Below are 24,243 nucleotides of genomic sequence, written 5' to 3' on the forward strand. Positions count from 1 at the left end.
CTGTGAAGTGCTCATAACGAGGTAGATAGCTCCGCGCTGTCGCACTGCGGGGAAATATTTCGTTGGCGAGCCGGAGGCGGTTGAGCGGCAGCCGGCGGGAAACCGCCTATTGAAGCGGATCGCACGTCTACATGTACCCTCCATGACATCAAGCAGTTCAAAGATCCGTACTTTGTTCTTGTGAAATGATGCCATGCTGTTAAAGATCAGATTGTCAGGGAGACGGAAGGGACCCGTGCCCCGGGCCCCAGAATACCGTACTTTGAGTAAGTTTGGTGGTTGCCGGACTGTCAAATGGAGTCGAAAATATTGAGTCGAAAATATTGAATAACTTGCTTGACCGTGCTATCGTCGGAATCCAAATGAGGGTTCGTCGCCAGCGTGATTGCGAGATATTTGAAACTGCCCTCTGGTTCATGACATTGAGGGCGAGAAGTATTGATCAGATAAACTCTTTGAACGTTTTTGGCAAGACATCTTATGAGATTTATGAGATAGGACGGCACCCGAAATTGAATGTTGAACGTGATAGTTGCCGTGTAGACGAAAGGTTGTTTAGGGTTGAAAGTTGGCAATGAGCTCGTTAAATATTTTGGTCTCTGCAATCTGACTTCCATCAAAAACATGTTATACTGGCTCTTTCCACAACGTGGGACACTTCTCAACATCGACGATCTCAAAACACCACCACGATGTCAGTACTTTGATCCTGCTTGCCATTCTGCTACTACTCCACCAACTCCTCCTCCATCTCGTCCAAATCTGATCTGGGTGATACAACTTCGAAATCTATAGGCTTGTCGGGATAATCGGGATACTTTTCGCGCAGATCCTTTTGGAGATCCCGTATGGCCTTCAACTCGCCGTCATAATTTGACCATATGTCATAAATTTGAGGACCAATGTCTCGCTTCGGTGCCCATGAGCTATGGTCTAGCGAGTAGTGCAACTCCGTCGCATAGAGATATTCGAGGTCGGGACAGGAGTCCCTGAAGTGTTGGAATAGGTCTTGCCAATACCCACCCTCCGAAACAATTTCGATGCAGTGGAGAAAGACGTTTCTTGTTGCAGACTCCCTTGACGCCCTCGGAGAGGCCCTCGTAAGCTTCTTGAGTGTGCTTATGCTTGTCCGAAGTCGCTCAAGATAGATGTGTGTCAGCCCTGTGTGATCAATCCCTGGCTCCCAGCGTAGTCGGTCGAGGTCGAGAACATGAGATGCGATGATGCATAGAGACTCCAGATTCTTGCAGGATCCCACAAACTCCCATACCACATCCTGGTGGTCTTGGTTCGGGTAGGCAATTTGGACGGCGCTGGGGTCTTCCCGGGCTTGTCCGGCGAACGGGGGCCAATAATCACCACCAGGTCCTGTTCGGTCCACAAACTCAAGGCGCAATCGTTTGAGACGGCTCCGGGCTTCCTTGGACATCGATGCGGTGAGTTCACCGACGAAGAAGGTGCTCGGCACATCGAGATCTAGTTCCACGAGGTTCTGAAATGTCGGCCCTGGTAAGCTGTCTCGAATTGTATGAGACGCGGCCATGATGCCTTCCAAGTCGTAAGGCCTTCGAGACGTGGACGGCCGCCACCTCCACTCAGTAGGGTCTGCAAAGGCGACGGCCAATTCCTTCACAGCCTGGATACTGTCGAACAATCGACGTAATTCAGGAAATCCTTTCGTCTTGGCATCCTGGAAGCGTCTCGATTGGGCTTCGCGCCTGCGTAGTTGTTCGTCGTCAATCAGCTTGGCGTAACGCAAACGATCTTGGCTCCTGGCAGGCCAATGCTCGTCTGCGATGACGTTCAGATTCCCGATGAAATCAATCCCTTGCGCGTTCTTTAGATCGATGTCATCGATACTGACATCCCACATCTGAAGATCCCGGAGCAGCCTGGAGACCAACGAGCGCCATAGTTTGCACACTGAACGCAAGGCTAACAGTCGTGGAAGTTCGATATCGTGACCTTCGTATCGCCCAACATAAGCAGCCCCCTTGCGGCTACTGACGGTGAAGTCTCTCCAGCGAGCCGATCCATGGGGGCCTCTGGATGGGTACCACCCGGGCTCCTCTTCGACATTCTTCTCAACGAGGATGAGCTGACGTAACGGCGAGTTAGCGACAGCACAGCGTCGTTGCCTGCAGAAGGAAATATTTGCCTGCTCCAAGATCACGAGCCAGACGTCCGGCGGAAGCTGCATGGCGGTGTGTCGCACAAGACCAAAGAAAAGAATAATTCAAGAGTTGCCAAAGTTGAGACGAGAGAAAGACAAGTGGAAATCTGCCTGTGTTCATTCTTTCCATCAAAATATATGTGGTAGGTTGCAATTTGGCCACTCAGGCGGAAGAGATAATTTCCCCCTTTTTAATTGCGTTGGCAGGGAAATGGCGTCTGGGCCATATTTAGGGGCACGCCGAGAAGAACCTTATGCGGTGGTGTGGTTGCAGTCGGCAAGGAACAGCAAATGAGAGAACTAGCCGAGCGAATGAACCCAGCTGAGGACTACCTAGGCCACGACTAATCATGTGCGACAGCGAGGGGAAAAAGAAAAGAGAGGAAGACTCTAAAAGGGCTGCATTGATGTTACGTTGATAGGCTGGGTTCTATGCATGTACAGAGAGTTTGTAGGGGGGATCATCATTCAATGACACGAATACCGCTGTGGGGCGTGTCGGGATCGGGGTGGGGGCGGAGGCGGAGGCGGAGGCGGCGCACTGGATACGGGCCGGGGCGGAAGCTGGGGGATGGAGATCTAACCACACAGTACCCGACAACAGCCGCCGGCTTCGGGGTGCACGTTCGCCATCACAAAGCAAGACAATAACCAGCTTCGTCTCTGGTAATTATAAGCACTTTTACCATTTGTCCAATATCGCAGTCACTGAGATCGATCTTCAAACATGTAGGTATCCACCAACGATCTGATTGATCATTTCGCAGCCGGCAGTCCCCCCGAGTAGCTCAACAAACTTCCCTTCTTGCAGTCAAACGTCAATCGAAGCTGGCGCCATATCTACGACTTGGTTGCTCACGCAGCCACCCTCGATCCTGCCCCTTACTTCCTGGCTTTGCAAGATCCCCCTCTGGACCTCGGCTCCCCCGACAAGCCAATTGGCAACTACTATTTGGAATACGGGAATGACGTCGAAGGGCCGGGGGGGGAACACAAGTACTTCGCCGCGACTTTGTACATCAGACTGGCCGGCAACCAGGAAATCAAGTTTCACAACGTTTACGATCGCATAGCCGGAAAAACTCTCGACTTCGGCAAGCTGCTGCAATCCGACCTGACCGATGGCCAGTCGGTTCTCCTCGGCGACTACAACCTACCTTGGCTTGGCCGGAGGAGCGTCTGCAGGAGAGAGATGAAGATGCTTTCCTTTCTCACCAAGACTGCTGGCATGGTGTGTCTCAACAGCTCGCCCACCTTCATGCGTGGCGCGCAGGAGTCTACCATCGACCTGGTTTTTGTGGGCAAGGACTACTCAGGGAGAGTATCTTACTTCGCTGTGACGCGGCCCCGAGGGTTCGCAACTGATCACGCTGTTTTGCACGCCATCCTAGACGTATCAGTCAGCCAAGACACCTCAACTCACCACAACTTCAAGCAGATGGACGTCAAGGCTCTCCGCGCCGAGGTGGCGTCTAACCTCGAGGCCGATATTTGCCCCAAGGACGAATTGGAAAATCTCCAAATCCACACGGTCCAGAAGGCGGACAAATGCGCCGGTCTCATATCTGGCTGTGTCGCGCGAGCTACAGACACGATCGTCACGGATAGGAGGCTGCGCTCAGAAAGACCAACCAGGCGATTTGTCTCGTCCGAACGATACGAAAGCGCAGAGAGTATGCCGAACGAGGCAAGGAGTTTTCGAGCCTCATGGCTCTGGCCAACCAAGTTCGGCACTTCTCCAAGAGAAAACCGGTATCTTCTCACATGACTATGCTCCGAAAGCCTGACGGCACGCTTTGCACTTCCTACGAGGGGACGGCCTTTGTGTTTCGTAATGCCGTTTGGTCAAATACCACCGACCGTCGCCCAAATCCCCCAAGTCCCTCGCGAACACAGAGACTTTGAGCTGCCACCCTGGCCTTCCTTCGCACCTGGCACACCCACCCCTTTCGACCCAACTCGCTCCCTAGCCCCATCCGCGGTGAGTGCGTTCAATCCAGCACTCTGACGAAATGCTGACTGTGGGATGGATCCTTGATATAAAGGCTAGGGGCCATGTTATCAATGATAGTTGAAACTTTCGAGACGTGCTCAGTAAGTGACGGTTGTAGCTGATTCTAAGTTTACCTGCTAATGAGGAAATATAGCTTCTCAATGTTAGAAGCTATGTGATGTCCCTCTTTGATTAACTTGTTGCTATTCTTGCCCTTTACTAGCGCGCGATATATAGCCTGAAACCTCTTTATGAATATGTTGAGGCCCTAAGGGTTCTTATTATTATTGTCGTTTGCGTATAGCTATAAGAGGTAGATAGCAAGGCAGCATTTAAGTAATTACTTTACCTCGACAATAAGTCTCATGTCGATCTAACGGTTTCCCCTAGTCACTGCTCGGACAGTTGCGTCTTTGATGTCGTTGTGTACGTCTCTTAGGGAGCGTTTTACGCGCTTGGGATGCCGCTATGCAGTCGTCTACAGATCGTATTGTTCTCCGGTTTGAATATCCTTAGCTGTAAGCTTACTCTTCCAATGTATACTGAATATTATAACTAAATGATTTATAGTTAATAGTAATGCCTCTCATAAGTGAGACTGAGGCCGATATATTGCTAGTAGGTAGTGTGATAAGTGTAAGTTTCAGTTGAGACGTAGGTAATGTATGATACAGCTTTGATATTCTCGAACTCCAGCCACTAACAATACCGCTTCAGCTTCAGTCTCCTTTTTCGTTAATACCTCATCATGAAGACTCCCAGGGTTCTCTGAAACCTCTGGTTGAAGCCATTGGGGTTATTATGGTACGTGATCATATCCCTTTCTCTATTTCATGCGTTTACTTCTAGCCTAAGAAGGCTTGCATTGCGAACCTAGAGGATGGAAGGCAGCCATAGCTTTCCAGGTATTTAGACATTTATGAGGTGTTGGTAGACACTGGTTATGTGTTATTATATGTGTTATTGAAGTGTATCACCCCCCACGTACGTAAGTGGCTGGGTCATCAAGGCGGAAAGGAAACAAAATGACTACTACATTGCCTGAACACATTGTCCCTACAGATGCCGACGTGATTGCGATCGTGAAAAACATGCCAGGAATTTGAAATTCGTGATCTCATTTGATTGTCAGACGGGGTTGTTTCTGCCTAGAAATGAGGCGAGGCAGTGAGTTGTGCGTGTATTGGGTGCATTCTTAGGTGACCTGACCTTGATGGAGCTCAGGGTGCCATTTCCGATTGACGCTTTGGTCCGCCGCAGCGGCCACTGGCGCCGTACAAAAACAGCATGCCCCCCCCCATTTCTTACCTTCAGCGCAACTTTGCTCGCCCTGACATCAATTCCTCACAAACACGCAAACTCGTACCTCTCTTCAACTTCTAAACAGCACAAAATGGCTCCCGAGTCGAGATTTCTGGCCCTTCCCCGCGAGATTCGCGATGCGATTTACGAACACTACGTCGACGTGCCGGGCGGTTACGTCTGCGACACCGAAAAGTTCGTCACCCGCTCCCTGGAGCTGAGAAACCAGGGCGTCGACAGCCAGTCGAGTACTGCTGGGGCACTGAGGCGAGCCGATGGTCGTCCGACCGACTTCAATCTTATGTACGCGTGCAAGCTCACAGCCCAGGAAATGAGCGGCATTGCCCTGCGCAGAAACACAATCACCTTCTCGACCGCCACGTCCGACGAGATACGCGTTCTTGCCGCCCGCTTCGACGGCCTGATGTCCTATGGCGTTGGTGCCAGCTACCAGGGCATACTGCACTTTGCCGGTCACACGATTGCGGAGAAGGACCAAGCAGACTTGAAGCGCAAGTATCCGCAATTTTCTCCCTTGCTCGACCTGCTGAAGAAGAAGGGCGACATGAGCGGCGACGAGAACCTGAGCCAGAGGAACCAAGTCTTCAAGTCAGGCCCTTACGGCGAGGTGCCCTCGACTTACCGTGCCTTCTGTCGCGATGCGCTTCGAGCTATCTCACTGTGTCAGGCTGGCCGCGAATGCTTGGACAGGCATACGCCGTTTTCCGGGCACTCCCGGTATGGTAACCCCGATCCTCTTCGCGCGATCCAGCGCCCGATCGACCACTGGATTATTCCATCACAGGACGACATCAAGTCCTTGATGTCTTGCTATTCGGGGGGGAGCAACGACGTTGATCGGGTGGTCCGCTGCAGGGACCGCACAAAGTACCGCTTCTCAGCTGCCGCGGTCGCCATCCAATTCCTCAAGGACTTTCCGCCCTCGTCACGTATACATGTTGTCACATCACCTTGGACGAGGATCGCGAGGCCGTGGCCGACTCAGCCTGTCACGCCCTGGGCCTCGTCCCGTTCTGCAGGCAATCGTTGCTCCGAGTCGAACGCCGCGTCAACCTGTGGAGGAATGCCCTCCTGCCCGACTTCAGGTTCTACGGTTCGATGTCTTATCGCTGCAGGGAGAGCGCTGCAGGGAGAGCTGGCGGGGGCTTCCATGGGCGTTGGACTCCAGGCAGATCAGCAGGAACATCGCCAATTGGATGGCGGAAGCCTCGGCGCTCGTACCGGCTGGCATGCCTCCAAATTCGTTCACGCTCGTCCTGGATGGCCAGCCGGTACCCGAATACTGCGCTCGAATCTTTCAGCAGGTTGTCCAACGAGATGCCGCGTGGCAGGCGGCCTGGATCGAGTCCCAGGATCGCGGCATTCTCCCGTCGTTGCCTTGGCTTGCCCAAAGGCACCATGAACTGGACCCCTGGTACGTCGAAAAACATTGCCGCAGCATCCAGGGCTACGTCTTCCATAACTTCCCGCAGGCCCTGGAGGATATGACCAACAACAGGTCCATTGTGCGCTGCAACTTCGACGTCGGCGAAACGTGGAACGTCGAGAGACTCATCCGCGAGCACGAGCAATGGACTCAGAAGGAATGGATTAGAGGATGGAACACCCACGACCCCGACATTTGGTACCCAGAGGCGCCGCTGCCCGGTCTGCAGGCCATCTTTGAGGAGAACAACCTCCCACTCCCTGACGACTACGAGTCAAGCGTCGACTCTGACGACCCAGTATCTGGAGATGAGGATGAAGATGAAGATGATGACAACGACAACGGCGACGACGACGTGGTGTGAGAGGCCGAGAAACATTTGAAATTGGACACATACGGTACGTGCAGAGTTTCTAAAATCTTATCTTGGGCAATTTGTTAATAGGTTCTCACAATACATCGGCACCGCCTGAAAAAGGCTGCGAGGTTTGGATTCTACGTCCCTGTTTGCGTATTCGCCGGCGCCAGGTGTGAAGCTTTTCGACCGCCTCCGACTGATGTGCCTCTCGCCGCTGCAGACCACCACAGCTCCAAGCATCCATCCCTCAAGGGGTTGCTTCTTTTCCCCGTGAAGTGTGTCGTGGATGAAGTAGATTTCCGCGTTCCCTTGGTAGGCACAGCCGGACGTTCTGCCTAAGTGGCCTCGCCCTCCTGCTGTTGCGCCGTCCGTGTGAAGTGGCTCTGCGACACCCCCCCCGCCCACCGCCATCGTCGTTGTGAAGTCTTCGTCGAGCATCGCGCGAGTTTCGTGGGAAACCCCTACCGTTCGTGTGCGCCCTTCGCGACTGTGGTGTTGGCTTCAATCGCCGTGATACCCGTCTCACACGCTATGATCCCACAACGAAGCTGTGCCAGGGGTAAACAAGCATAACCATCAAAGCGATGAGATGGGAACCTTGCGATTTGTCTACGAACCACGTATAAATCGATGCGTGGCGGAATCGCCTTATGATCCGTAGTCACCGGCCGCGACGCCCTGGACGATGACAGACCGCCACAATCGATAATACGCGATTATTCACGGCGAAGATCGTTCCACCGACAAGTGACCAACATCCACCGCGCGAAGTACCGCAATCTGCACTCCCGAATTCCCCAACACGCCCAATCCTTCAAGTCACTTGTCGACAGCAGGGACCATACGAGAGAGCGTCGGTAACGGGGCATTAAAATCCAGTATATTCAGACCAGGTGTGGCTGTGAAACGGAATGGGGAGTGGGAATATGTGTAAAAGGCCCGCAAGCCACAGTAAACCCCGGCACCGCCATGCTCCCTCCCGTCCAGACTCATAATCATACCAACTCCCTAATGCATGTTTATCCACGCCGGAACCCCGCCCCGTAATCGTAAACAAGAAAAAAAAAGACAAAGGAAATAAAAAAAGGGCCGGAAGACGTTCTGTCTTTCCGTTTCAATGATAGAATAATTGGTAATGTTTGCGCGCCACGCTGTGCTTACACCGTCTCTCTGCGTTCGTTACCGCGCCATGTGCACGGTTTCGGAAGTGGTGGTGATAATCAAAAACACGAAACACGAGTCCGCCCTCCTGTGGTATCAATCCTGCGTCTTGCGATATTCGAGCACTCAGTACGTCTCCTCCTCCACCAAGTCCTGGGGTCCTATTCTTGAACTCCTCAGGCCCATCGAGCTCCGTCTTCCGGAGACGCTACCTCCGCTCTGACGGCGGATGTTGGGCATCGGGATGGCGCTGGTCGGCATGGGGATGCCGCTGACGGCGTTCTCCGCCTCCAGGCGAGAGTATGTGCCCCTCCTGCTGGGCGTACGGTAGTCGCCGTCCTCGTCGGCGTGGTCCATCTCCATACGGTGGCTGACACTAATTGACCGGCCGTGTCCGCGGACGCTGCTTCTCAGGGACTCGCCCAGCGAGCTTCGTGGGCGGCCCAGAGGTGTCCTGGCGCCGGACATGCTGGTACGGCTGATAGGGCGAGGAGGAGCCATGTCGGTACGACTTGACGGCCGGGCATACGACGAGACGCTAGCTCGCGAACTTGGCCGGGAGATGGATGACTCAGAGTCGAGACCTGCGTTTGGGTTGCGGTTGGGTAGGGGCCCGAACGATAATCTGCTGACGCCTGACGTGCTGAGGCGGGGCACATGCTTGGATGTTGTGCTGGCAGAGAAGTTGCTGGGTGTTGTGTCGTCGCCCCGCACCGAGGAGGCGGTGGAGCCCGTTGGGCGCTTGCGAGAGCGGATCGTAACCGTCGAAGGCACACTGTGGACCCCGTTGACCGAGGATCGGGGGGAGGCGCGAGGCGGCGTGGTGACAGGCGCAGGAAGCTTCGATCGTGCGTTGTGAACGCGGGCTTCCAGGCGCTGCATTTGAGCCGTGAGAGACCGGATATGGCTGAGCGAGTTTGTGGTGGGCATGCGGTGAGAAGTTGAGCGGGGCGCCGTGCGAGGAGCAGGGGTGCGAGTAGTCGCATTCGCGCCAGCGGCGGAAACGCGACCCCCAGTAGGCCGGGTGGTGATGGACGCAGTGAAAGATCGGGGCTTTGGTGTGACGCTGTGGTCGGCAGACGGGAGTCGGGATACTTTGCGCGTGGTCGATGCGGGTGTTCTGGTGACGGTCTTCTTCGGTACGGAGGCGGAAACGTCGGACATCGGGGGAGAAGGGGGCTCCATGAGGTCGGCCTTCGCGGCGGGAAGAGCCTCGGAATCCGGTGGCGTTGACACCATGGGAGAGCTTGCTGTCGAGATGGGAGAGTGCTCGGTGTTCTTGTCGAAGGTCGGTGATGACATGACGGAGAGGTCGGTAGAGATGGCGGATAGATGGCGGGCTTCTTGCTTCTTGATCTTGTCTTGGAGCAGCTCGGCTTCGATTTTGAGGTCGGCAAGCTCCTCCCTGAGTCGTTGCGCTTCGATGCGCAGGGTCTCTCGTTCCTGTTCTCCCAGCTTGATCTCCTCCTCCATCATGACCGCACGCTCGATCGCAACGTTGTACTTGGATTCGAGGTCCTCGAGGGACGATGTGGTGTTTCGCGCTTGTCGCTCAAAGTCATCGTTTGCGACCTCGATATCGCGCAGCTTCAGCTGCAATGTCCTGTTGGTATCGCGCAAAGTGGTGATTTCCTTCTCGAGTGTGTTTTGAGCCGTGTTTGCTTCTGTTTTGGCCTGTTTGTATTTTGTCTGCCGAGCGACGAGAGTTAGCGATGTTCCTACCGTCGCATTGGGGTTCCGCGGACAGAACGAGCTGGCAAGATCTCACCTTCCATTCCTCGACCTCGAACTTGAGGCTCTCGGCCTTTTCCTGCAGGCCGCGCTCTCTCTTCTCGGCGGCGTCGATGTCCTTCTCCAGCTCTTGCTCCAATTCCTTGCTGGATTCTCTGAACTCAGCCAGCTCCCCCTCAAGCACCTCGTACTGGGCCTTGTACCAGGCCAAGGCGTCCTCGGCGCTGGTCGCCTCACTCGGCGGCGATGATGGTGGCTCGGCCATGGTAGTCGTCGGTTGCTATTCTGGCGTCGTCGTCTCGATAATCAGACGGTGGACATGTGAAACTCGGCGATTGTGATTGTGGCGGGCTAGGCGGTGGTGTTTTTGGTCGCGACTCGTGCGAAGGCGCGGGGTTGAAATGCGGTCGCAAATAGAAGTAGTCGAATGTATACAAAGGGAAGTTTGCGATATTGGGTGATAATGATCGTCAGAGTCGTTAAAATGCGTGCTGTTGTGGCCGTCGTCAGCTGGGTTGTTGATTTTGCGGTCGGGACGCGGTCGCAGCGAAAAACAAACCGCCAGGAGGGGGTTTCCGTTTCCGTTGCGGTGAGGACGTACCGACTCAGAATGTTGTGGCGGTTCGGGTTAATTCGTCGTCGTAAGAAGTCGGAGAGAAGAAGTAAAAAAGAAGAAGAAGACGAAAAAGCGGGTGAAAGGAGGAACCGAATAGAATGGAAAGAATTGCCGTCGGGGTATGTCGTTGTCGTTGTCGCGGGTGGCTGGTGTTGTCGAAGTGTGAAGTGTGTGCTTCGAGCCGCCGCGTGTTTGTGTGTGGGCGTATGTGTTGTGATCCGCCAAATGTTGGGCGGAGACTTACCTGACTTACCGGTGGTGTCGTCGCTGGTCGTGGTCGTCGTGTGTCGTCGTCTTCGGTGTCTAGATGTCGATGTCGGCGGACAAAAAAAAGAAATAGACACGCACGATTTCGATGTCGGGACACCTCAGGGACGGGACGTACAGGACTGGACGCTGGACCGACTAATGATTGGGATTGGGCATGGCTGGGACAGGACAGGACAGAAGAGGAAAGGAAAGGGTCAATGTTGATGTCGGTCAGGTGTGAGGTGGTGTTGCTGTTGCGGGTTGGCCCCTGTCGCCCCTTGTCGTGGCAGTGGCGCTATGCCCTGCTGGGAGTGGTCTGCTACCACGGGCAACTGGCACCGGATACTTAGGTAAGCAGGTCAAGGGCGAATGAGGGTGTCGGAAATGGTGTTAACAGTGGGGAGGACGTCTTTTTTTGGATCGTCTGCGGCGAGGCACTATGACTAAGCCTTCGAGACCAAGAGATACGTACCGCCGCATCCGTTCCTTCCATTTCACGAGTCACAGCTCTCCAGCTCCTTCCAAAAAAGCCCCTCCTTCGTCATTTCTCCCACGCCGCAAGGTCATCGCCTGAAGCTTCACATCTTCAACCACCTTATTTCTGCCCCCAACACGTCAACACTCTACTCCGAATTCTCTTTGTTGGCGATCATGGAGACGTCGGTGGGGTTCGGAGGGCTGGAGGCTATGCGGAAAAAAATGCGCCTCAGCCCTTTGCATAGCAGAAGAAGCCAACGTCCTGTCTGAGAAGCAGGGCCGTCCGAGACATCAAACCAATCGACTTCCAATCGACACACACGGCATCATGTCTCACTTCGCTCATCAAATCAGACTGCCTCCCACCACGTACGCGTCAATGTTTTCATACCCTCCCGCAAACGCGCACCAAAAAAACCATAACCATGACTGAGCCCGGACTCTGCTGTCGCTCGCCAAACCTCGGACGTTGACGGCTGCGAGCAGGCCGCTCCTGGGCGGATCGATCCCCCCCGACCAAGGCCATCCCAACTTTGCGTTCATGCAATGCACTGATCCCTTGAGGCCCCTTCGCATTTCCATCCACCGCCCCGAAGGTCCCCTGCACGACATTTCGTTCCGTCATTCGCGTCTTCGATCCGAGTCAAAGGGTTCTTCCATCAACCAACGGAGAAACAAGAAAGAAGCTCGATGAAGTACGGGAAGAAGCAAGAAGGTCAAACTTCAGACACATTACCCTGTGTCGCTCGCCGAAGCCGCTGAAGAAGAGTCCCACGCGCATAACACTGGCACAAGAGTTTCATGCCCAGCCACCACCGGCTCAGCTTACCTATCTTACTCATTCACCCACCTGTCGGCACCTGTATCCATCATGCAGGTGCAGGTGCAGAAAACCCGGGTGCCCAGCCTGCTAAATTAAGGGATTGAACCCGTCCGCCGGGAAGATCTGCTGCGCCAAACAGGGGGCTTCCGCTCCCGTCTGACCGCTGTGCGGCGTGGCGTGCCCTGCTTCCGCTGTCAATTTCTCTCCGGCCCGTCATCGTCACGGCCGTCGCAGATACAATTGCGACCATCCGTCTTCATGTCGCTTCCGGCCCAATTGACCCTCCCGACCACCACCACCACCAAAAAAGAGAAAAAGATGGAACGGGGCTCAGGTCCACAGGAAACACTCTCGGCGACAACGCTACTACGAAGGCGCTTAGCACTACCTATGTTAGTGAGGCCATCACACCACGTAATTGGAGGAACAACGAATATCGCCAATAAGTTCTCAAGGTGATGATGGACTCTCGCGTCAAATGAGGTTCTTATATGCGAGACGGCGTACCCCCCACACCGGCGCCGCCGTAGTGTGGAATAGGTCAATTGAACCGACTCTCCGAACCTCTTATCCAGGGTCACAGCAGGGATTCCTATCTGAACATCGCCAACCTCCTCTGAATTTCGGGAGCCGCATAGCGACTTGATTGCCGAATTAGAAAGAGAATACAGTAAAATGGTAGTAGCGCCACCTTCGGGCGCAGCATTGGCTCGCAGAGTGAGCCTGCTTCTGCACACCATCTTGATCATCACGAGAGTCAAGTTAGACCAAAGTCAGCCTCGGCATTGCCGTCTTGGCTTCTATGTCTTGTAAAAGAACCCAATCATCTGCTGGACTGAACCGCCGTACGAAGAAGGTGAAATCACCATCAACGCCTCCATACATTTCAAGCATTGGCACGAGCATTGCAATTGGTCTGTTTGAGTGAGACTGTTATTCTGCAGCCGTTCATTTAACCTCGATCATGTGAAAAACGTAGCAGGCTGTTGCTTGATCAGCGAAAAATAGCACATGATTCTTACATTCTGCTACTGGTAGAGGCATATCCGGCTCGTCGTGTCAGTATTTAAAGAGCATCTACGGCTGGCTTTACGATGGTGATAGAAGCTCTACGCAATCACGGCGGAAAATTCTGTTCAAAATGAGCATTCCTAAATCGATTTTGCAGCATCATCTATGGGATATCAACAAAGACAGTCGCCATGAAGCCACAACTTCCAACATCCGACTTCACTATGATCGTGCTAAGCTCATCTGCCAAGAAAGCGGTCAGAGATGCCCAAACGCCATTACTGCCTTTGAACAATGCCTGACTGAAAATAGGTCTAACGGTCGAAGATATCCTTGACCTGACGCCCAACTTCTGGCGTTTCCACCTCGACAGCAAGTACCATTGATCCCGTGACAAGATTCAAACCTCTGACTCTTTTGCAGTGATCGCTACTCGAGACCCGACAGTCCTCACGATATCGTCAATCCACTTGAATCTCTGCATCGGTACAATAGCTCGTTTCCGGGGCTCCCAGCCGCATTTGACCCGGATTCTCGACGACCTGATACAGTTTCGAGTCTGCGGCGAGTTCATGCTCACGGAAATCGGCCACGGGCTCGACGCTCGCAATCTCGAGACCACCGCCACCATGCTCGAGGACGGCTCTTACGTCCTGAACACCCCAAACTTCGCCGCGGCCAAGGCCATGCCCCCTACGACTCCCCTGGCCGGGATCCCTCGCGTCGCGGTCGTTTTCGCTCGCCTCATCGTCCGGAACGACGACAGAGGCGTCAAGCCGTTCCTCGTTCCGATCAACGACGAGTGGGAAATGCATCGTGGTGTCACCTCCCGGGCGCTGCCCATCCGGCCCGGAACCAAGCCCTTGGACCATGCCATCACGACTTTCAAGGACGTTCGTCTCGGCCCCGGAGCCCTTCTCGGCTCTGCCGCAAAGGCCGAGGACCAACGAGCGGACTTTTTCGATCAAATATGGCGCGTGTCCGTGGGCACTATCGCTTTGTCCTTCGCCAGCATATCCTCACTCAAGGTGTCTGGCTGCATTGCTGGACTGTACAGCCAGAAGCGCCGCGTCGCCGCCGGCCGAGGAAGCGAGACGACCGCCGTCATCAACTTTAGCACACAGAGCCGCCCTGTTCTGAAAGCGCTGGCGCATTCGGAAGTGCTCGAAGTCTATGCGCTTTGGACCGTTCGGGAGTTCATGGATCCGGAACACAGCGTTGACGTTCGCCGGGGTCTCGCCGCCGCCTTCAAGGCTTTGGTCACGAGGTCTTCTCGCACAATGACCGAGTTGGTGGAGCGATGTGGCTGGCAGGGTCTATTCGCTCACAACCAGATCAACGAGCTGGCGTTGTCGTTCCAAGGAAACTCGATCGCGGAAGGCGACACGCTGGTACTCTGCATACGTGTGTGATCCGCACCATCCTTGTAAACATGTACTGACAACTCCCAGGTCTCGCTTCGGAGGTTCTGATGGGAAAGTACCGTCTGCCTGAGCCAACTCATCAAGACAGCCCGTTGGCAAAGTACGAGCGGGGACTCTTCCAAGAGGCGACAGAGAAAGTGCAATCCCTTTCTGGGGGCCACCGAGGGGAAGGCTTCAACTCGGGCATCCTCCCGCGCTGCAGGGGCCTTGTCGAAGCTATGGGACAGCGGATGGCGTACGAAGCCGCAGCGCGTGTTGAGACCGTACTTCCAGAGGTTCTAGATGTCTTCGTCATGTCCTGCATCCGCGAGGACCCGAGCTGGTACACCGAGCACGGCGAGTTGACCCGGGCGCAAATCTGGCACGACGAGGAAGACGCCTATAGACAGCTGTTCCCTCTCTTGCCGAAGCTGATAGAACGATCCGGTGCACAAGACTACATCGCGGCTCCCATGATTGAAGAGGAGAAGCTTGAGAAGTTTACTCTGGGTCTCGCGACCTTTGGTCTCGACGAAGACGTCATCAGCGGCAGTGTTCGGAAGCGGCATTCAAAACTTTAGCATGCAGCAATAATCTGGCACAAGATTCTGGGATGGAGCCTGAGAATGACACGCTCCTGCTTCAAGCAATCGTCTCTCTATTTTTGGTTGTACGTGTGTCCGGTTGTATCTAACTCTACATAGTAACAGAATAACTTCTTCAGATGTCAGCTATTTCGGCCTACGATGATACCCCTTGTCTGTATCTGAACACTCATCGCCCCGGGTTCACTCTTACACCCCAAACCAGCAACCAATTCAGGATCGTCAAGGCGCCGAGACCCCAAAACGGCACGCCAATGGCATTATTCTTCAGCCCCCAACTCAGCACCAGGCCTCCGATCACGGGACCGAGCATCCGGGCGCCCGCGGACGTGCTGGACGCGATCCCGTGCACCGTCCCCAGCGCGGCCGGCGGCGCCGCCTCGTTGACCAGCAGGATCGTCGCCGGCCCGACGAACGTCCTCGACAGCACCTGCGAGCTGAGCACGGCCGCCAGACAGACCCAGAAGACCTCGCTCTTGCCGGGCAGCAGGGCGAGGAACGGGATCGCGGCGTAGGCCAGGAGGCTGAAGGGGAGGAAGAGGCGGTAGGACGACGTGGCGCCGAGCCGGCCGCTGACGGGCGGGAAGAGGAGGATCTGCAGCGGGAGGCCCACGACGCCGATGATGGTGTTGGCGAAGCCGACCTGCTGGGAGCTCAGGCCCAGGCCGCCGGTGAACTGGAAGGGCAGGTGCTTGTGGGCGTTATTGGACCGCGCGAGCGGCAGGATGATGAAGAGCATCGCGTTGAAGGCCGAGGTGTGCAGGGTGCACAGGAAGTTCTGGGTGAGGGTGAGGAGGACCTCGCTGGAGAAGATGGAGCGGGAGTCCTCGCTGCCGTCTTCCGCCGCGGCTTGCTGAGCGCGCGATTGCACGCCGCCGCTCGGGAGGTCTGCTTCTGGTTCCTGGTCGACGAGGGTGTAGCCCTTCTCGCGGTTCGTCTTCAAACAGCTCGATAACTGGCGGCCGACTTCGCGACCGTAGTCTTTGTGGCCTCGGAGAGCGGGGTGCGTCTCGTCGAGACCGAGGATGACTCCCATCGCGGACATGAACAGGAAGGTTGCCGACATGAGATACGGCAGGGCGTAGGGGTACTCCATCATCCACCGGACGCCGTCGGGGCCGCCAATGAGGGACCCGGGGCCGAAGATTTGCGGGTGCGTCCCGACCGGGTCCGCAAGCCAGCCTCCGAGAAGGGGGCCTATGATGACTCCGACGTTGAAACACATCGGGAGGAGAAGAAAAGCGCGAGAGCGGTACCTGAGCTCAGACGGTCAGATCAGTCATCTTTGGAATTGGGGATTCCTCTCTCACTCACCTTGAATCATCCACGACCTCGGATATCATGGTACGTAAAACGCCGACGTTCCCGTTCAAAGCGCCCGCCAGGATCCGGAAACACATGGCCGCGAAGAAGGACCTGGAAAACGCCAGACCCAGAGACGACATGCAAGTCCCCAGCAAACCCATCATGAGCACCTTCTTCCGGCCGCAGAGGGGGCTGTCGGCGATGTAGCCCCACCACATGCCGGTGGCGCACTGGGCCGCCGCGAAGGCGGAGGTGAGGATGCCGGCCTGGGTCGCGACGGTGGCCTCCGAGAGGGACGGGTCGAACCACTTCAGCTGGAAGAAGAGGAACGAGGCCAGCGAGCGCTCGGCCAGGGGCTCCGCCAGCCGGGCGAACACGATCATGGCGAGCTGGCCCTTGTGCGGCAGAGCGCTCCATGTCACCGGCTTCTCGGACGGGGGAGACGGCGGCGACCTGGATCGAGGGCCCGGGGAGCAAGATCCGTAATCTCGCGTTCTGGGCCGTGATCTGGTCAAAGATTTCGGCATCTTGACGATCACGAACGAGGCTGAGTTGGAAACGGGTTGTCGTCTCGTGTGAGTCTCGTGGGAAGTTCGGTTGTGTCTCGAAAAAAAAAAAATTCACTTATTCCTACAACAACTACACACACTCACTCACACACACCCGCCGGCCGAGAAGCGGAAAGACAAGTCCATAAAAATAAGTGAAACCCCCGGAAGTCGACCGCACCACCCCCCACGAACCCCCCCGACCGCGGCACGCGCTACCGATAAGTCTTGGCGGCAACGGGAGGAAACATCACGACGCACCATTGGCCGGGCAAGCCCAAGAGTTTCTGGGACGCGCAACTCGATCTCTGGGTCGACAACTCTGCGCGCTTGTCGCCCGGTGCGGTGGACGACGTTTCCGGCGTCGTCGGCGTTTCCGCCCAAAACCGAGCGAGTCGGGCTCGTATCGCCGGGGAATACCCACTTATTCCGCCCGGGGTTCTGCGAGTTGGAGTGTTCTCACTGTGATAATCTTGGCTGGTTTGCTTCGTCGAGTCCCGAATGTCACTCCGCGTCGGACGGCGTCATCCTTGTCCTTTGTTCTCGGCACTTCCTCCCACCAAACGGTCTCGCCCTCGAGCAGGAGATGAGCATGTGAGGAGAGGCCGTTGATGCCCATGCGACGCATCTTTGTTGCATATCTCAGGGTCCTCCTCGGGGCTTTCAACCAGTCTCCCGGGTCACTGGACTGATGATGAGCTCCCTCTTCCATCACCCATGAGAGTCGTTCCGCGCCGGGTTTCACACGACCAGTTATCTGATCTTTTTCACGCACATCAATGGCACTTGGTGTATTACCCAACGAGGCAACGTTCGTCCGAAGTCCCACTCCCTGACAGCGTCCGGTGGCGCGCTAGAAGAGTTTCTTGGAACGATGGCCCAGTCCCGGCTCCTGGTAGTCAGTCCACTTGGGAAGTCGTTGCCCAACACGTGTGCAGTCGGAACCATTCCGACGTCGGTCTGATTATCTTATCAGATTGATAATTTGGGCGAGGGGGAAAAAAAAATTCTAGAAAAAGTGAGCCCAACAGAGTGGTATTGACAACGACGAGGGTTGTGTCGGACATATTTAATGTCATTTCCTGCGTTTCCCATGCCGGTCCAGATGATCATCCATCGTGACTGAAGTTTCTTGGCATTGGCGGTGCGGTTCTTCGTCCTTCGCTCTCTTCACTGTCATTTCCGTTTCTCTTTTACCGGTTATTCGCCAACATGACCGGCGCGACGATGCCCTCAGATCGTGACGCCGAGCCGGCGCACCCGGCCTCGCTATCATCCAACAACCCCGACGAGAAGTCGGGCGTCGTCGCCGTCAACGCCTCGAGCCTGGATAACAGCGACGCGGACAGCACGGGCAAGACGCAAGTCCCGTGGACGTGGAAGTTCGCCTCCATCGCCCTCGTGACGGCGATCGGCTTCGGGTCCCAATGGAGCTCCGGAATCTCGGGCGCCATGAAGAGCACGATCAAGAAGGAACTGAAAATCGACAACACCCAATTCTCCCTGCTCGAGGCCAGCGAAGACTTCATGGTCACGGCGCTCATGTTGGTCAGCGGTATCGTCACGGACAGGATCGGCGGTGCCGGTGCGTGTTATTCCCAAGCAAACCCGTCGCTGCGCAAACTGACTTTCGCACAGGCGCCATGTTGTACGGCAACTTTATCTACTCCGTCGGATCCATCCTCGTCGCGGCAGCCGCGCAGACGCGCTCGTACAAATTCATGATCGCCGGCCGGGTGGTCCGCGCCCTGGGCGACATCGCGACGCAGGTGGCGCAGTACAAGGTGTTCTCGTCATGGTTCGCGCCGAGCAACGGCTTCGCGTCGACGCTGGGCTTCGAGCTGGGCATCGGCAAGATCGGGGCGTTCGCGGGGAAGTCGTCGGCCAACATCATCGCGAAGCGGACGGGGAACTTCGCGTGGGTCTTCTGGGTGGCCGTCTTCATGAACCTGTTCACGAACGGCGTCACGGTGCTGTTCTACTGGTTCACCAAGGTGGCGCACAGGAAGTTCGAGGGCGTGCGGGACCCCGCGACGGGGGAGAAGTTGACGGAGAAGTCCAAGAAGTTTCAGCTGCGCAAGGTCCTGGAGCTGCCGTGGTCGTTCTGGGCGGTGATGGCGTTCTCGCTGTTCGAGACGAGCACGGCGATTGTGTTTTTGCAGAACGCTACTGAACTCGCCGAGCAGCGGTTCGGGACGAGCTCGATTACGGCGGGATGGTACAGTGCCACGTTGCAATATGCTGGTAAGAGATCGATAATTCTCCGATGGGTTGCTTTCATCAGAGGCTGATTATTCTAGGCTTCTTTGTTGTGCCCCTTCTTGGCGTCTTCCTCGACATCTTCGGTCATCGAATCTCTGTTTGTGAGTCCGGGACTTTTGGTTCTTGTCGCCTTAATGTGTTGGAATCAGAGTGTTAACAAATGACAGTGGCCTTCTGTGGTGTTGGCATGTTCACATCCATGCTTCTGGTCTGCTTCGCGAACAACACGACCGGTACCGCAGCGAGTTTTGGCGTCTTTGCGTTCGCCTACTGCTTTGGACCGGCGACCATCATCGACAGCACTCGCACTTCGATGTGGGACTCGTCCGTCTTCGGCTCAGCTTATTCGCTCAAGATCACCATGAACAATGCGTAAGTACCTCAATCCGACTCAGTATCAGCAAGTACGCTCACACTTTAATAGCATGAACATTGTCGTCCGCATCATCACGGGAGCGATCCAGGACGCCGACAACAACTCGTACGACAAGGTGACGATCGTGTACGTCATCTTGGCCGGACTGTCGGTCATCGTGTCCTTCGTTCTGTTCCTCCTGGCGCTGAAGTCCATCGACCTCGGACATCTCCAGTGGTCTCGCAAGACGCGCATCGCGCGCGGCGAGGTGTTGAACGAGCAGAAGAGGAGGTTCCACGAAGAGAACGGCCACAAGAACAGAGTTATTTCGATGACCTGTTTTGGAGCTCTCATCATGTTGATCGTGGGTAGTTGGTGTGGTTACTTCTGGGGTGTTGCGACGGGCAATAATGAATAATGGAGACTTGTCTCATGGTTTGGGCAGTAACCAGTGGGGTTATGAAGGCCATGCAGCAGCGCATAGAACAAATAATCTTGGCCAACATCTAGCCCTTTGGCATTCATAGAGCCTCTCTATGATTCTCTCGTTCGTAAAGAGAGTTTCAACAACATTCGGTTGAAGAACTCGGCTGTTTTGAGGACCCATTAGCCGTGGAAGTCATCTTCCAAAACTGCAATTCGTGAAACAGATGGGCGATAGTAAAGAAATATAGGCCACAAAACCTCTCATCTACTTAAGTTACGGACGGGTCTGCTTGAAGTTTGGAACCGCTCGAGGTGACCCACACTTCCAGCGTCGTAAAGACTCAGTCACGAAGAGGTTCAGGTGCGGCTGGATCACCCACCGCCCTGAGGTCGCGCAACCTCGGCGAATAGGAGTGAGCGGGGTAATCACCTACGATGTCTTCGGGTTTGCTGCGGGTAGTGGCTCGTACATGTTCGTGATCTTCAAAATCGAGCACTCGAATTTGAAACGGTGGTTGCCCGGGAGCCATTCTGTTGGAGACTTTGGAAATGTGACAAGGCCGATTCTGAGTAGTGGACTCGGCACGGGCGCCTCTGCGACCTGGCGGGAGTCTGGATTCATCGAATGAAGCCTCAAGAGAAGACAGTCTCTATTCCGGGTGTACTCCCTTGCGATGTAACCTCGCTGAAGGGTGGCCGCGGCAGGCTACATGCACTGGTGGCCAGAACGGTACAAGATCGTCATCTTTATTGATTCTTGGGTCTTAACGGTTCTTGAACTTTTCCTCCGCACAAATCATTCTTCGAGAAAACAGAGCTGACTTGCTGTGCCGCTTTCTTCGGAATCAATCTGTCCCAATGGAATATGTCTATTCGTACGGATATCGCGCTCGGCGAAGCACCTTCCACATCCTGCTGTGGCCTGCAGTGAGTCTCTAGGCATGGCTGCCTCTTCTGGGATGCAGATCGCTTTGCTGGTTCCCGATGAGGCTCTGAGCTCCCTATGCGCCTTTCCTAAACGCCTCGGTATCCCGACTTCGGCAGTCCGGGGCTATCGGATTGAATGGACTGGAGGTTTTCCCGATGTGTCGTCTGACAACGGGACCCCGCTTCCAAGTCAAAGGTCACAACGTGGCAGCCTCGTGTGGTCGGCAATGTTAAAGGCCGCGACATCAAAGTCCCGACACCCGCAAAGGACTAGATTTCTCCTCCCTGGCAAGAACTTCTCGATTCTGACAGATTCTGACTTGAGACAGTGTTTTGTGGTCGCGGATTACAAACTCGGCACCAACTCAATCACATTCGCCCAAGCACTGTACGCAGCATGGCCTCACGCCAAGATAAGGCCTGGACATATCGGGTGGAAAACATTCCTTACGACACCACAGTAGAACAGCTCATCGAGCGGCACTTCTTCTCTGAAGATCAGAATCACCTATCAGTCAAATCCATCTTCCCCTCGGTAGACGCCATCGAGGGAGAAGAGGAGAACTTCGAGCTCACGGCCACAGTCCTGTTCAAACCTCCAACGCCTCGGCCGGAAGGTCTACGTGTACCTCCATCGAGTGATATCACAGTCAGCAAACAGTTTCAAGGATTTACTCCGCTCTATGTCCCGCCAGCTGACACTAAAATCGATGCAGAGTATGTATTCTTTTCCCTTCCTCCATAGACTCCCCGTAAACGAGTTCAGTTTGCTGATGAAGACGCAATCAGTGTCATTGCTATTACAGGGCTCGCTGGACATGCCTACGGCTCATGGGCATGGAGCGAGGAAAGGATGTGGCTCCGAGACGACTTGAAGAAAGATGTCGCCAACGCGCGGATTCTGACGTACGGCTACGATTCCGAGGTGAAGAATAGCACATCATTCGGTATAATCAAAGACCACGCCGACAACTTCTTGGAAGATCTTATCGCCATGCGAGACTATGGAAAGGCACATTACAGGCCCCTCGCACATATTCACGTGCCAATCGATCTGACATAGTCCACAGTGCGAGAACCGCCCCATCATATTCATTGGCCATAGCTTGGGTTGCTTGATAATCAAAAAGGTTAGTTAGTTCCTCTCTCATGATTTCCGACGAGAACGCACTAAATACATGCAGGTTATGATAGAGGCATGGGAAAAGGGCATGTGAGTCAAATATTTTCTCTTCGGCGGGTTTCCATCAGGATCTCCTGACATTGAGGCAGTCATGGCGCACGGCTTCCAGTCAGAGCCATTGTTTTCTTAGCCGCACCTCATCGGGGCCTGGATGTGCAAGCTTTGCAAAGCCTCGTCAAACAGACGCCCTCTAAACAACTTGTGAGCGAGTTAGAGAGAAACTCCCCCACTCTTCGGGATCTGAACTCCAGATTCCGGCGGTTTGGAGACGAAATTGATATTCTCACATGTTACGAGATGAAACAAACTAAGACAGTCATGGAGACGGTATGTGATAGATTTCCATTCCGTTTCTTTGGCCCAGCTAATTCCTAGCAGGAAGACGGCTCTTGGGTTCGGAAAGGCAAGTACGTCACGATGGTCGATCAGGAATCGGCAACTCTTTCCTACCCCAGAGAGAAAGCCAAGGGAGTTGCAGAGGACCATTCCAAAATCGCGAAGATTCGGCGAACCCAAGGTGGGATTTATCCCAACATCAGGTCGGCTATTAAGCGCGCTCTTCGCCCCACTGTGACAGTGGCGGATGAACACCAGACTAGCTCGCTGCGAGCTCAAGAACCGACGCACGGGCAGGCCGCAGTGCCATGGGCCTCGCCGTACCATCACGGCGAGCTGTATTCACAGGCCCACCCTCTTGAAGCAACATCGTCCTCGATGTACCGTCACGGTGAAGCGGGAGGCCTTCATGTGATTGGAACGCCTTACAGACCGACAACACCTTCCCAGACATGGCCCCGGCATCTTACCGAAGTACCTATGCAGATGTCGCACAGATTTTCGACAGCAAACCTAGCTCGCAGTCTGTCGGACGGCACTTTGGTCTCGCTGGAGCCACCTCAGGCCTTCCTTGCTGGTGGTTACAGTCGAAGCTCTACACCACAGCCACCACAGCCCCCAACGCGGTCGCAGTCCCAGCCAGAGCCCTTGGCAGTGCCAACATTAGAACCGTCAGAGCCGGAGCTGAAGCTGAACATGATGGCAAAATCGGTTTCAGAACAAGAACTGGAGTCCAATTCGGGAGCGGAGTCTGAGACAGGGCCGGAGGTGACACCAGCGCCCCAATCCAGACCAGAGCCGGAGATGAAGGTTGCGATGCCCTGGGAAGAACTCTCGGCAACTAGCACAGAGCCGAAGGTACAGCCGAGAGCAGAGCTCGACCCACAGCAAGATATAAGACCATACCCAGAGTGTTCCGAAGCGATCTCAGATCCGGACTCTCGGCCAAGCTCTGAGGAGATGGACAGACAATTGGAGGAGAAGCGCAAGAAGAAGGCCGCGCTCGCCGAAGCCAAGGAGAAGGAGTCTAAGCTCGCTGCCCAGAGAGCAGAGATCGAGGCTACTCGTCAGCGCACGTTGGAGCTCCAACGCCAGCTCGAAGCTTTGAATGACGATGATGACTCCTCGGACGACGAAGACGGTCCAAGAGCCTAGTCCAGACCCCAAAACGCCTAAGTCAGAACCGGACCCAGGCACAGAAGCAGAGCCAGAGACGACAGAAGCAGCCGCACAATCTTACGAATCTTTATTTGAGGCAGCCCTGCTGGAGAACGCTGAGGCGGCTCATTCTACCAGACGCAGCAGTCCTACAGCTCGCGCACAGTCAGACGACGATACCAAGGAAGAAACAGAAGTGGCAGTCACTCAAGACTCACTCATCGCCAGTTGCACCAAATGTTCGCTGCCAATTCCGAACTCAGAGCCGCATTACTTATACCATCCCCTGGACGATGACTACTACATGTGTTGTTGCGAAAGCTGTGACCGCACAATACATCTCGCGAGCAAGAATTCGTGGTGTTGTCATGATTGTGCTTTCGAGGAGCAGTTC

General features: G+C 55.0%; 8 protein-coding genes across 8 annotated transcripts; 5 read left to right on the top strand and 3 right to left on the bottom strand.

Moving 5' to 3' along the window:
• Positions 1–727: 727 nt before the first annotated feature.
• Positions 728–2,200, bottom strand: CkaCkLH20_07196 (uncharacterized protein; the record flags this gene model as incomplete). The annotated part of the gene is made up of 1 exon (XM_038889913.1): positions 728–2,200. One exon carries the CDS (start codon positions 2,198–2,200, stop codon positions 728–730), a length of 1,473 nt encoding a protein of 490 aa, XP_038744837.1.
• Positions 2,201–2,978: 778 nt separating this feature from the next.
• On the top strand, positions 2,979–3,941 carry CkaCkLH20_07197 (uncharacterized protein; the record flags this gene model as incomplete). Its single annotated transcript, XM_038889914.1, has 1 exon — positions 2,979–3,941. One exon carries the CDS (start codon positions 2,979–2,981, stop codon positions 3,939–3,941), a length of 963 nt encoding a protein of 320 aa, XP_038744838.1.
• A 1,618-nt stretch (positions 3,942–5,559) lies between these two features.
• On the top strand, positions 5,560–7,279 carry CkaCkLH20_07198 (uncharacterized protein; the record flags this gene model as incomplete). Its single annotated transcript, XM_038889915.1, has 2 exons — positions 5,560–6,429; positions 6,605–7,279. The coding sequence occupies 2 exons, from the start codon at positions 5,560–5,562 to the stop codon at positions 7,277–7,279; spliced, it is 1,545 nt and encodes a 514-aa protein (XP_038744839.1).
• A 1,281-nt stretch (positions 7,280–8,560) lies between these two features.
• Positions 8,561–10,430, bottom strand: CkaCkLH20_07199 (uncharacterized protein; the record flags this gene model as incomplete). The annotated part of the gene is made up of 2 exons (XM_038889916.1): positions 8,561–10,123; positions 10,203–10,430. 2 exons carry the CDS (start codon positions 10,428–10,430, stop codon positions 8,561–8,563), a joined length of 1,791 nt encoding a protein of 596 aa, XP_038744840.1.
• A 3,041-nt stretch (positions 10,431–13,471) lies between these two features.
• On the top strand, positions 13,472–15,325 carry CkaCkLH20_07200 (acyloxidase; the record flags this gene model as incomplete). Its single annotated transcript, XM_038889917.1, has 3 exons — positions 13,472–13,598; positions 13,765–14,745; positions 14,793–15,325. The coding sequence occupies 3 exons, from the start codon at positions 13,472–13,474 to the stop codon at positions 15,323–15,325; spliced, it is 1,641 nt and encodes a 546-aa protein (XP_038744841.1).
• A 193-nt stretch (positions 15,326–15,518) lies between these two features.
• CkaCkLH20_07201 (MFS multidrug transporter) lies at positions 15,519–17,821 on the bottom strand (the record flags this gene model as incomplete). The annotated part of the gene is made up of 4 exons (XM_038889918.1): positions 15,519–16,605; positions 16,664–17,235; positions 17,464–17,643; positions 17,711–17,821. The coding sequence occupies 4 exons, from the start codon at positions 17,819–17,821 to the stop codon at positions 15,519–15,521; spliced, it is 1,950 nt and encodes a 649-aa protein (XP_038744842.1).
• Positions 17,822–18,414: 593 nt separating this feature from the next.
• Positions 18,415–20,237, top strand: CkaCkLH20_07202 (major facilitator superfamily transporter; the record flags this gene model as incomplete). The annotated part of the gene is made up of 5 exons (XM_038889919.1): positions 18,415–18,787; positions 18,841–19,446; positions 19,503–19,565; positions 19,632–19,836; positions 19,889–20,237. 5 exons carry the CDS (start codon positions 18,415–18,417, stop codon positions 20,235–20,237), a joined length of 1,596 nt encoding a protein of 531 aa, XP_038744843.1.
• A 1,332-nt stretch (positions 20,238–21,569) lies between these two features.
• On the top strand, positions 21,570–23,846 carry CkaCkLH20_07203 (uncharacterized protein; the record flags this gene model as incomplete). Its single annotated transcript, XM_038889920.1, has 6 exons — positions 21,570–21,889; positions 21,962–22,097; positions 22,243–22,302; positions 22,357–22,385; positions 22,445–22,682; positions 22,734–23,846. The coding sequence occupies 6 exons, from the start codon at positions 21,570–21,572 to the stop codon at positions 23,844–23,846; spliced, it is 1,896 nt and encodes a 631-aa protein (XP_038744844.1).
• Positions 23,847–24,243: the final 397 nt, after the last annotated feature.

Source organism: Colletotrichum karsti (genome assembly GCF_011947395.1).
Source record: "Colletotrichum karsti strain CkLH20 chromosome Unknown Scaffold22, whole genome shotgun sequence".
Lineage (NCBI taxonomy): Eukaryota > Fungi > Ascomycota > Sordariomycetes > Glomerellales > Glomerellaceae > Colletotrichum > Colletotrichum karsti.